This window comes from Centrocercus urophasianus, unplaced genomic scaffold (assembly GCF_019232065.1).
Source record: "Centrocercus urophasianus isolate 14NV4802_14NV808 unplaced genomic scaffold, USGS_Curo_1.0 seq_16, whole genome shotgun sequence".
Lineage (NCBI taxonomy): Eukaryota > Metazoa > Chordata > Aves > Galliformes > Phasianidae > Centrocercus > Centrocercus urophasianus.
The window spans coordinates 16,102,610-16,114,986 of NW_024884711.1; the positions used below are offsets into that span (position 1 = coordinate 16,102,610).

Sequence of the window (12,377 nt, forward strand, 5' to 3'; positions counted from 1 at the left end):
CCCACAAGCAAACTGAAGTCTGCACTGTGCTTTAAACGAGGATTAAAGACATTTAGAAGTAGCGGTGCCAATGTTTACCACCCTTCACACCCACCAGCCAAGCCACAGGCATGGCTCAGCCCACTGCCGGCTCCTAACCATTCCTGTTCGTAGAGCCGGAGGGAACCCGCCCTCAGCTTAGGAAGCACGGGACAACAAACGGATCAATCAGAGAGCGACTTCCGGGCCTCTCATCCAATAGTCAACCTCTCGCGTGCCGCGGGGCGGAGAGGAGTGGACGACCACGGCTAAGCGCCATGCTCGGTTCTGGCAAGAAGAGAGCGTCCGCACGGCGCCCTCACGCAACACGACTTCCGGCACAAGTCACGTGGACGGCGATGCCTCGTGGCGGGGCGTTGCTACGGGGGACACCCAGCAGCGGCTGTAAACATAGGGACGGCGGAGGCGCACGCGCGGCTCTAGGGGGCGGTACGCGGCGGGCGGGCGAAGCCCCGCTCCCCCGGTATGAAGCCCCGCCTCGTAGCGTGAAACCCCGCCTTTTTGCTCGAAGCCCCGCCCCGGCGGCTCTAGGCCGTGCCGTTGCGGCCGCGGGGCGGGGTTGCCGCTTCCTCCCCGGCGGGGCCGAAGCCGGGGCACGGCCCAGGCGAGTCGCCCGCGGGGTGCGCCCGCCGCCCGCAGCATGCACGGCGCCGCTATCCCCGAGGACGTCTGCGGCCTCCTGGCAGGTACGGCGAACGGAGGAAGGGCAGGAAGGAGGGAGGGCTTCCCGGGGGGCGGGCGATGGGGGGCGGGCCATGACTGGCCGGTGTGGGCCGGGGCAGCCCCCGGCGCTTGGTAGCGCCCGCTCCGCGCTCCTCGGGCGGCTTCCTCCTTCTTCCGGGACGCCGCCGCCGCGGGCACTAATGCCCTGCAGCCGGAGCGGTGCGGGTGGCCCGGCTGCCGCCTCGTTCCGTGCCTGTTGGCGACGGCGGGAGCGGGTGCGGCGTCTGTCGCTCAGCCCGGTCGGTAGGAGAGCCAGTACTCGGTCGAAAAGCCCCGCAGTTCCGTGCTGGAGGCCGGCGGCGTCATGGGGCGCCGAACTGTTAGTCGGTGTGCCCGAGCTCAGGGCCGGGCTCGCGGCGTGGCCGCGCGGCTACGATGTGGCTGAGCGCCGCGAGGAGAGGAGAGGTATTCGTCGCCCCGGCAGTGCCTTAGGAGGCGCTTCGAAGGCGTCCGAATTTCCCAGTGAGCGGAAGAATCTCTCTTTTGAGAACTTCTCTTTCTGGTACGGGAACTTGCGCAGTTCTGTCAAAGCCGTTCAAGTTAGCTGTGCTTCTGAAAAGCTTGTCTTTGGAAGGAGTGCTCGGCTACCAGGCCAGGCACCCCCTGGAACTTGGTGCAGCTCCTTGCCTTTGGGCACAGTTCAGTTCTTAAACGCATTGGTGGTAAGAGTTGGCGCTGAACTGCTTTGTTCTTATCTTGCATTCTTACCTTGTACATACCTCTGCCAGCTCTCCTGAAGGGCTGTAGTAACCACTGACTGTAAGTATGTTGTTTGGAGATCACATTCTCTCTGTAGTATAACCAACGTGAAATGCCACTGGAAGAAAAAGAGAGCTTCTGCTGACTTCTTGTCATGGGCTGGGTTCCTAATTAATAACAATGAAAAGGTTAGCCTTAGAGGCTTTTACCTAGCCCTTGTAGTTTCCATGGTGTTAAAGTATTTCCAGCTTGGGGTCATGTGAAGTTTTCATTTGTATAAGAGCTACTTGACTTGGTGAATTTGCTCTCAGAAACTTCTGGAGGAGGATGGTATCATGCAGATGATAACTACATGGTAACTCCAAACTGCAGCTTCATTTTTGTCACTGTGCTTCCCCTATGCACCTGGCCCTTTGTTCAGTTTCATCCAGTCTGCTGTGGAAAGAGCGATAAAGAAGTTGGTGTTCCAAAGTGGAGGTGGCAACCCCTGCTTTCCCTCAAGAGGGGGTGTGCATAAACTCATTGCAATCAATAGCCCAGGTTATACATGGGTATCCCATGGTTGTGCAGTGGATGCAGCTTTTCTGGAAAATTAAGACCATTTCATCAGTACTGTCTATAATACTGAAGTCAGTAGAGGGGGATGATTTACCAGTGGTCTTTAAATCTTTTTCATTATTACGGTATCACAGATACATAATAAGTACCTGTAACTGTAACAGAATTTTTCACTTAACTTACATTCACAAGCAATTTTGTTTTGGGACTCAATGCAAAGCAGAAGCCTAGCAGAGTGGAGATAGTGAGGAATGAAAAATGGTTTGTAACTTTAAATCCTTATTTGCAGAATTATCAAGAGGAAACAAATGTAGGGATAACTGTGGTTATGCAATGTAAAAATTCAATGATCCTATTCTGTTTTCAAAGAATAAAGGTTTACTTTACAAAGTTAGTGCGTTAGCCTCTCTTTTTTTTTTTTTTTTTTTTTTTTTTTTTTAATGTTACAAGAAAAGTTGTGTGGAAGTTAGAAATTAGAGTAGTTCAGTCTCTATGAGCATTCTGGATACACTTAGGTTCTGGTAATCCTTAATTATACAGTGCCCTGCTTCTTCTGGCCCAGACTATTAAAGTACTGAAGATTTTTAGTAATGGAGGGAGGAAGAGAGCTGTGTAATGGCTTTACTATTCATTAAGCAACTCCTGTACGATACAAAGTCTGCAATGAATAGATTCTCATTTCTGCATGCTCGTCTTCAAGCATGCTTCTTAATGTATTATTTTAATGGCTCACAGGTATTGATTCAACACCTCTTTGATATGAGAGAATATTGTTTTCCCGTCGCTAAAATTAGTGTAATAAACAAGATGTGATCTGGGGGTCACAGAAATAATCAATGGTGGAACGAAAGTGGAATTGAAATACACCTGCCTCCGTACTGCCCTGGCTTCTCTAGAAAATAACACTGGTCAGATGTCTCTATTCAGTGGCCATTAGAAGTGCCTGGCACTTTTTCATATCTGTCAGAAACATGCAGTTAGTGCCTAGCACCATGCATCCTATTTTAACCCAGTGTTCACCTGGCAGCAAGGCAGTTGCAGATTCGAAATCTCTTGAATGTTGTACTGTTTCTCACATCCTCAGTCTTTTTGCCTGCTTTTTCCTACTGCAGCAGCAAGCAGAGCAGTGATCATATGGACTTCTTTATCCCTGCTTAGCCTTGATTGATCGTTGGAATAGGGTCCGCCCCCCCATGCTGAACAACTAGGGGTCCTACTGGAAAACATGCTAAGTGCTCCTGGAGTTAAACATGGTGATAATGGGAATAAACACACCAGGGGATGAATTAGAGTTGCACAGGAAGCTTTCTGACTTGAGAGTGCTTTACTTTGAACCCAAACAATATTATATCTTTAATGCAAAAACAAATTCTGTCACACGTGCTGGCAGGGTCACTGTGGCCACATGTCAGTGGTGCTGAAATGTTCCAGGCAGAAGCACAGCTTGAACTCAGGGCTAACCACATCACTTGGAAGAGGAGGAAGCTGTTTCTGTGAAGTTGAAGGGGGAAGGTCAGTGAGGCAATGAGCTTATTGCAGAGGTTGTTGGGATTTCACAATCCCGAGCTCTCTCCTCTGGCTTGCTTAAGTAGCAGGAGGGAAAAACTGGGGGCAGAATCAGGGTCCTCTGGTGGTGGGTTGAACTTTGAATGGAGGGAGAAAATCATTTTGCAGCTTTCTTATCTCCTGCTTCACACAGGGAGGTGTGAGGTAGTGTGTGTGTCATTTCCTTCCAAGTCTCTGTACCTTCTAGATGATGTCTTCACAATTTAGTGGGGGAGGCCTACTGTGCCTCTTCTCCTTTTGAAAAGGTGCCTTCACCTTCAGTTGTTTGTTCAGAATCTTTCTGTGTGGGATGAGTGGGATGTTGCTGTGTTTCTTTCTTGCAGTCCAATTATTATTGGTTATGTATATTGTTGAAGGCCTGCTTGTTTTTATTTTTCCTTGCTACTTGATGCACACAGTAAGCTTTGGCTTTCCTTAGCTGAGAGAGATTTCAGAGGCTGCTTTCTTCACCAGAGGCGTATTTTTTTCTTCCCATAACGTAAATCAGACTGGTTCCTTCAGTCGTTTTGGTTGGGATGTGGAGATTGAGTTGAAGGAATTGAGAATAGTTTTTAAAAGTTTTTGATATTGCTATGATCTGTGTATATATTTATAGCATTTGCATCTTTTGCATCTTTTTCTCTAACCTTTGTAAGATCCATAATCTGTTCTCCTTTCACATTTCACAAAGTTTCTAGTTTTAATCTTCTGCTTTCATAGACTAAAAGTTTTGAAGATTTTTCTTAACTAGGAAAATGGAACAAAGCTTTCTTTAGCCCATATAGAGTTGGGTATAAGGTTCCATATCTGTTTTTTCTTCTTCGTCTTCAAAAAAATCCCCCAGCAACCCAAAGCTGAACAAAAACCTCTCTTCTTGCTGTAGAGACTGTTTCCTCCCAGCCATCATTCAGTTTCTTTAAATACAGTCATATTGTCCAGATTGCCTTATTTCACTGTGACTTCTCTAAATTTGTGCTTGTATTAGTATTTTTTTTTACCTGCTTGTTTAGTTATATCCTGAAAACAGCGTGCAGAACTGAGCAAGATGAGAAAGCTATGAGATGGTGGATCCAGTGCATGATTTGAGAAAGTTCTGCTTCCCTTTCATTATTGTGCACTACACTAGTTCTGTTTACCTCTGATGTCCAGAAGAAACTAACAGTCCTTTTCGACCTCCTAGTCAGCTGTTGCTGGACTTGCTCCTTATACTCCTGTGGTAAGAACAATCACCTATGGACATTGTAGCTCTTCTTCATTGGCTGGCTCAATTTTTTTTTTGTTTTAAAGGACGGCCTTGTTTAAAACTTCTCTCTTCTATGGTTTAAAGTATCCTTTTCACATTTCCTTGGCTTTCATGAATGCCTGTGCTTGCTGAAGAATCTGACTTTGCAGGATAAACCAGAGTGATTATAGTAGACATCTTCTCAGTAGACAGGTATTTACAGCTCTGGTAATATATTTGTGTTCAAATAGTAACGGAATAAGAATAGAAACAGCGAGGTGAAAAACTGCACAGAGGCATTCCTGGTAAGAAATAACCTCCAGTGATTTGAAACATAGTTCAATTGTCTCTGCCATAAATTTGAGAGTAAGTGTCATATATGGGTGATAAAAATGGCATAGGCTATTTTTTATATACTCATTATTCACTTAGTTTGTCTTTTTCAATTAACGTGGAGTCTATCTTTCTCATCTGACTGAGTTTACGTTTCTTTCATAATCATATGTCAACAAACCACAATAGATGCAGCATAATGTAGCATACAGTGTAAATCTTTGGGTTAATCCTTAACATTTTTTTTTATAGTTCATTTGGAATCACTTTGTAACTTGATCATGATTTGTGCTGGTGTGGTTTTTTCAGGATAAGCTTAATGTGTTACAGCTTGGTCTTTTTTCACCTCTTTAATGGAGAGAGATGATGTTTGACTACTTGGTCAAAGATATTATAGTCACTGATGATAACTTTATTTAATTTAAGAGCTATCTCGTTTTTACTTTTATGTTTATTTCATTTGAGGAGTCTTAGCAGCTTAGGTGTACTTCTGGTTTCTAAATCACTAACAGAAATTGTTGAGTGTCAGTGTTTATCAGTGTATTCACTGTTGGTGGCAACAAGGCCAAGTAGCCTTGCTTTTGGAGATCAAAGGCGCAACAGTTTCCAGAGGCATTCCTTTCCAGGACTTTGTGCTCCAATGGATCAATGTGATTATTTTTAAACATCCTGGAGTCAGTCACTTTTATTTTACGTTTGTTCCTGTATATGTGTATGTATATATCTCTTTATATACAGATAGCTAGTTAAGCAAACTGGAGAGAGATGTCTGAATATAGAGGAAGGGCAAAAGCAAGGTCCTCATGTTTCTTGCTTCTCAAGGAGCCAGATTTATGTGCAAGGGGACAGGCAGTCACAGGTATTGCTTGATAATTTGTCTCTGGGCCTGCTCCATATTGATGACTTGTACAAGAAGCTTGAAATCCAATGGATTAATTACTTTCTAATGCTATATTCTGTAAAGCTGGAAGATAAGTGGCAGTCTGTTTGGTGTTGCTTGCAACTGAGAAGTGTGTGTGCACACAAATGTGCCTAGCTTGCAGCTACCTTCGGCAATAACTGTCCTGCCTTCCAAAATTCCCTGGCTTTGGCCAGCTCCTGGCTCTCCCCATCCTTAACGTTGAAGGAGGGGGATTAAAGGAGGCTGGTGCTCTGTGCATTGTTCTGCTGACCTGCCATTCCCTCTTGGTGTGACTGGGAGTACATCTGCCAGGGGACCTCATGCAGCTGTCCCTCATTGTATAGCACGTGTATGTCCAGCCGTGTTTGCACCAGCTCACCTAAAGGTGTGTGTGCACTCCCTGCCCTGTGAGTGGAAGCACATCTGTCAGTGGGATGAGCTCATCAGGTGGTGAAGGGGTGACTTCATTCTGGTAATGTCTCACATTCTGGTAATGTGATGGACAATGTTTTGGTTATCTGCAGAAGGTGGGGAGAAAGGAAGACCCAGGCCATGGTCTGTGAGAGCCTGTTTGGCCCACCTTGACACAAAGGTTCTGTGCTAAGGATGTGTGTTCATTAAGTACAACTGATGATCGCTGTGTTAAGGATGGTAAACAACAAAATGCTAGGATTTATGATTAGTGCTCTTAAATGCAGTGCTTGCTTTGGATTGAAAGTCCACAGTGTTCTTTTGAAGATGTCTGATTTCTGTTTTTATTAAAGGAAATAGCCCTAAAAACTTTAAATGTGAAAAACTTGTGATGTTGTCTCTTTGTAATCGTTGAAGCAAGGAGAAGCACCAGGTTGTTTAACAATGGAAATAAAAGTAATCAGAAACTTTGCTCTCTGAAGAGGAATGCTGCTGAAAACAAGATGGAAATGACCTTTCAGCTTTTATTGGTTGTCTGAAGAGGCCATTGAGCCTTGAACTACATGAGGCTGTTGAAGAGCACAAAACTTTGCTCTTGTGACTTGTCATTTGTTTGCAACCTGTATTGGCAGAGCAATTTGTGAGAGGATCTTATCAATTGGATCGCTCAGTTCTGTATCTACTGTTCATTTCTGTAGGCAAATAATTTCTCTGGGGCGTGGTTCAGATGGAGTTGAAATGAGCTTTCTGAAACAGATCATGAAGTACTAGATTCAGGCCGTTCAGCGGTTTGACATGCAGGCTTAAAAACTTCTAGAAATGTTGAACAGGTTTCAAGATGTATTTCTCTTTGAAACTCTGTTATTTTCAATGGAAACAGTTAACTGAGCAGCCTGGTCTCTGGCGGTAGTGTGCCCTCTGCAATGTGTGCTGTTACTAAATAGCTGCTAAGTTTGGTAGAAACAGTGAATGGGGATGCATCATTTTGTTCATTCATTGCTGGGGAACCGATGAGCAAAACTGCTTTTAAATCAGGATCCTGTTCAAAGAGGGGTGTTTTTCATTTATTTACTTATTTTGTGTGTGTGTGTTTATCATAAAAAAAAAATAAAAATTGTCAATGAGTCTACTGGAACAGAAAGGAACTGCATTTACACTCAGGTTCTAATGATTAGTGGCTTGAACTTTCATTTTTTGCACAACTTTAAACTAGTTTAGAGGGGGGAGAGAGTTTTTGATCATCCCAAAGAAGGAAGAAGAAATTAGTGACTAGAACAGCCTTGAGAAATGGACACATTTTGCTGCTTCTGTGTGATATTGTGTCTGAAGTTCACCATATGAGACTTGCATCTATCACACTGAAGTCCGGAGTTCTGTTCTTATTCTAAGGTGAATCACTTTGAAGAATGCTGTAGGCATTAAGTGAACAGTCTTTTATGTGAAGCCAGTGATGAAGAATTCTGTGAAAGCTGGGACTGTTTCTCATATACTCAGGGAGGTGTACAGGTGGTGAAGTAACAATCGTAACTTAAGATTTTCTTGCTTCTTGTCCAGAGGAGCTTATGATAAGTGACTCATCCTATGTGCATCTGGCACATCAGGAAGGGATTTACAATGCTAGATCAGGAGATGGCTTGAGCAAGATGTGCATCATTCTGTGTAATTGTCAGTAGGAAGGAAAATGCTTGATATGATAATGTGGTATTTTCAACTATATTGCTGCTTAGGCATACTGTTACAGATAGATGCATGTCGGGTCTGTCTTCATATTTTGGGGATGTGATGAATCAGGTTATATTTATGCCTTTTCTGAACACACATAAGTGATGGCATTCCATGGTGAGTATAGTGTTTACATGGCTCCAGACAGAATACTTCTGGAACTTGTTTTGCAGTCTCACAGGACAGGGAAATCATCGGCATCCCAGGGATGTTTTATCTGTAAATGCTGCTGTTTGTGAGGAGCTTGTGCATGATTGCTGTCCTTCTGTTCATCTCCCTCTCCTCCAACTTACTATCTTCTTTTACTGGAATATGTGAAGATCTACTTTTGCCCTGTACCTCTGTGGCTGAAAATTATGCACTATTTCTGCTTTTGAAGTCCAAGCAGAAGAAAAGAGGTGATGTGATCAGTCCTCAGGATTTTTATCTCAGCAATGCATCTAAGCTAGAACTGGTAATTCTTCTTTATGACAATCAGCCTTGTTTCTTTTCCCTTCCATCCCCTTAATTTTCTCAACATTAGTGGTTATAGAAAGCTCTGATAGTCAGTCAGAACCTGAGATGGTGGAGTTCTCAGCCAGTTCTCAGTTTTGAGCTTTTCCATGAGATTGCAAAGCCCACTGAATTTAAATGGAGACTTCAGAGGCAAAGTTTGGTCATCAGTTCGTGCCTGAAGATTGCTGTGTAAGCATCGCTCCTTATGTATAAACCCAAGTAATTGCTCTAAACTTGCACATACTGCTGAAATAAAACTTAGAAGCAGCTGTCAGATTTTTAAAATAAATACATAAAAGTAGGAAGGAACCGATATTTAATCAGAATGTCCCTTCCAGAGAGAAAGGTTTGTCTGTACTGAAAAATCCTGTTGGGTTTCATTGAACAAAACCTCTTAGCAGTTTTGGTTTCTGCTCTCAGTAGCAAAAGTATCAGGCCTTTTGACCTAAAGGTGGTTTTGTGGCTCGCCAAGGTTTTGTGACTGTATGGGCCTTTACTTGCTCCCTTGATCAGAAATTAGAGTCCTTGGAATTTATGAAGATGTGTAGATTTTCTGTATGTTAGAGCAAAATGTTTCCATGTGTGCTTGGCTTACGGCATAGAGGCTGCTGAGCGATGAGTCTGGAGGATTCATTAATAGACACTCCAAATGCCTTTCCTTCTGGCCTTTTGCAGAAGCTGTGACACAGAACTGAGATTTTCTTTTGTCTTTGGATCTGCTTTGGAAAATGTGTTGGGAAAGCTTCTCTTTCTGTCTTACAGGCAGTGGGAACATAATGTTGTTCGGAACTCTGAAAACATTAAAAAATGATGTTATTGCCACATCTTGTGTAGACAGTGAGTCCATCTAAGTAATAATACTGTGGTAAATTATTTACAAAATGTGAAATCTTTGTAATGGCTATGCTAGTGTTTTCAAAAAGTAACTTTTGACTTTATTGCAACTTGAAAGGAGAAGAGTGACTTGTTTCTGCTGAGCTTCTGATCTACAGAGAGAAAAGCAGGCGATTCAAGCTTTCAGTTAGGAAATCTGCAGTAAATATTAACTTACTGTTTTTAAAATGTGATTTGTTGAGTGTGAACATTTGAGTGCTTAATTGCTTTTGTATTCTTATTGTGAAACATCTCATCTGATTTGAGAAGTTACAGAACTAAAATAGAACTAGCCATATCTGCTTGCATGTACACAGACTACACCCAAGTGTGTATGTGGGGCAAGTGTCTCAATGGAGACGTTTGTGACTTATGCTGGTTTCTACTTCTTGAATGAATAGATGTTAACCATACAGCTGAGAAGCTGAAATTACTAAGCAAGTTTTTTTCGTTGTTGTAGTAGTAGTTCTGCTTTTCAATTTCCAGGTAGCCATATCTAGATTGGTAACTACATAAGGTTATTACAGTAAACGTGGGCAATGATTTTTGCTAACCAGGAAAACATACTACTGGAAGACTTAGACTCTAAAAATTCTCAGTCAGTGCGCTATTTTTGTCCAGTGCAATGGGTTTTTACTATGTTACAATGAACCACGGTAACTTTAATGGGATACTTTGATTCTGCATCCCTGTATAAGATACTTTCTGCATTAGAATGAAACAAATGCAGTGCAGGTTAGAGTTCTGTGATTCTGCAAGCATGCTTGAAGTTGAGTACATGTGTGTCTCGACTGTATTTCAATATGGTTATTATCATGCTTATTTGTTTGCCAGGTTAAAACTTTGAATATGAATCACAGTCATGCAGGAGCTGAGAGGCAGTGAGATCATTTGGAAATACTGGAACCAAAAAGTGACCTATATTAGTGGCTGGATAGGCATTACTGCTGAAAGAGTGAATTACTCAACCATTTTTGTAACGTGATCTTCTGAAATAACACGGCAGTAATATGTGCATAAAGGCTATTTCCATGTTTTAGCTTTATCCCTTACTTTAGGTGATGGAAAGTAATTGTTATAGCAGTGCAATTTATTAGGGCTTACTTGGCGTAATTAAGTGAGCAAGAATCAAATGTCACCATAGGATTTGCTGTGCTAAGCATAAGTAGATCAGAGAACAAATTGTATCTCATTTAGAATAGGAAAAGCCTGTTAACTGTGCTGGGTGTAGGCCTGAAAATAATTTTCTTCATAGTAGTGGCTGGGCGAACTCATTACAGCACTGTGTGTCCTTACTGAGGTGTGCATCTTTTTCTTCGTTTTCTGATTTAGATGTCGACACATTTATTTCCCAGACCCTAAAAGGAGAAAACTTGTCCAAGAAAGCAAAGGAGAAAAGGGATATTCTTCTTAAGAAGATAAAAGATGTTAAGGCAAGGTAAGTAAGCTTTGTGGGTTTAATATGTTATGAAGTAACTTACGTGCAACGTAGTTTTCATTTAACAACCTTTTAATAATCACTAGCAATATCATCTGTTTAGGTCTTAGTTTGTCAAATAATCAGCTTGGGTTTAGTCTTTCTAACTTGATGAATCTGCTAGGATTCAGTAAGAATCAGGAAGGTAAGGATTCGTCACATTTGAATTGCGGTTGGGGCTCAGAATGCTTCAGCAAGCTTGTTACTTAGACCTCACTTTGGTGAGATTCATTAAAATATGGGAAATGTAATGCATACAAAGTAGGAATGAGCTTCCTTTTGCCATCCTCAGCTGGTGTAAAGCAGCTCTGTTGGATGCTGAGTTAGTGTTACTGCACAGGCTGTTGTTCAGTTCCAATAGGAAGTTGAAACTAAACTGGAAGCTGTTTGTAGGTGGTAAGTTTGTTTCAACAATGTTGAGATATTAAAGTACTGTGACAGACCAAGCAGTGATTTTTTTTTTTTGGCTTGTTTTTAAATTTAGTATGATTTCAGACACAGTTATGTTGTAACTTAACATTGATGAAAACAATTTGTCTGAAGAGATTTGGCTATAGTTTATGTGCTACAAAAATATTCTTTGCAAGATCTCTTTTTTTTTTTCCAACTCAGATGTACTAGTAGATAATTTAGTACTTGCTGTTCTTTTTTTTTTTTTTTTGATTGCTGTTCCCTGAGTGTTCTCCTGCAAGTCGCTTCTGTTGGGTTCCTACTGAGCCTTACTTTGACTGCTCCTGCATCTGTGGCCACTTGGTTACAGTTTCAAACACAGCACAACCATCTGGCAAGGGCGGTGTTCTTGGTGTCCTACAAACTGTGGGAAGGCATGATATGTGCCTCAGCATTTTGTAACTGAAAATGTTTGTGCATTTCATTAGGGCTGTAAATGCTTGTGGAAGTACTTTCTCTATATATTTTTTTTTTTTTTTTAAGGAAGCAGGATTTTGTCTCTTTGTGCTTTCTCTTTGGATTATTGAGCTGACTGGGACTGTACAGATGACTTGCAGATATAGCACTGCTGACTTGTTTTCTTCCATCTTATGACTCAGTCTATTTTTTTTTATATGATGATGAAGTATCAAAGGTGGGAACCTGTAGTTAGGAGCTCAGCTGCCATCAAGTTCTTTCCTAGTTATTTATATAACCCTGTGGTTTCACATCTTATCTTCATTTCTAATTTATCCCTGGTCTCCTCTAATAGTACTCACTCTTAGCAGTATTTTGCTGTTCATGCAGGATACAAAATGTGTGTGTAGTCACAGTCTTTGATTTTTACATCCCACATACTGTGCTGTGCCTAAGTACTGCTGCTACTTGCTGTGCGGGATTTCTTAGATTGGGCCTTTTATTTCTGTTTCTATTTCTTCTTTTTGACTAGC

At 42.2% G+C, this 12,377-nt stretch overlaps 1 protein-coding gene across 1 annotated transcript in view; it reads left to right on the forward strand.

Annotated features, from left to right (window-relative positions):
* The first annotated feature begins 644 nt into the window (after window positions 1–644).
* The window catches only part of SKAP2 (src kinase associated phosphoprotein 2), a 108,925-nt gene continuing 97,192 nt past the window's right edge, over window positions 645–12,377 (forward strand). Inside the window, exons 1-2 of the mRNA XM_042817166.1 lie at window positions 645–725; window positions 10,854–10,959. Coding sequence (XP_042673100.1) covers window positions 680–725; window positions 10,854–10,959 — 152 coding nt within the window. The 5' untranslated portion in view covers window positions 645–679. The remainder of the gene's footprint in view (window positions 726–10,853; window positions 10,960–12,377) is intronic.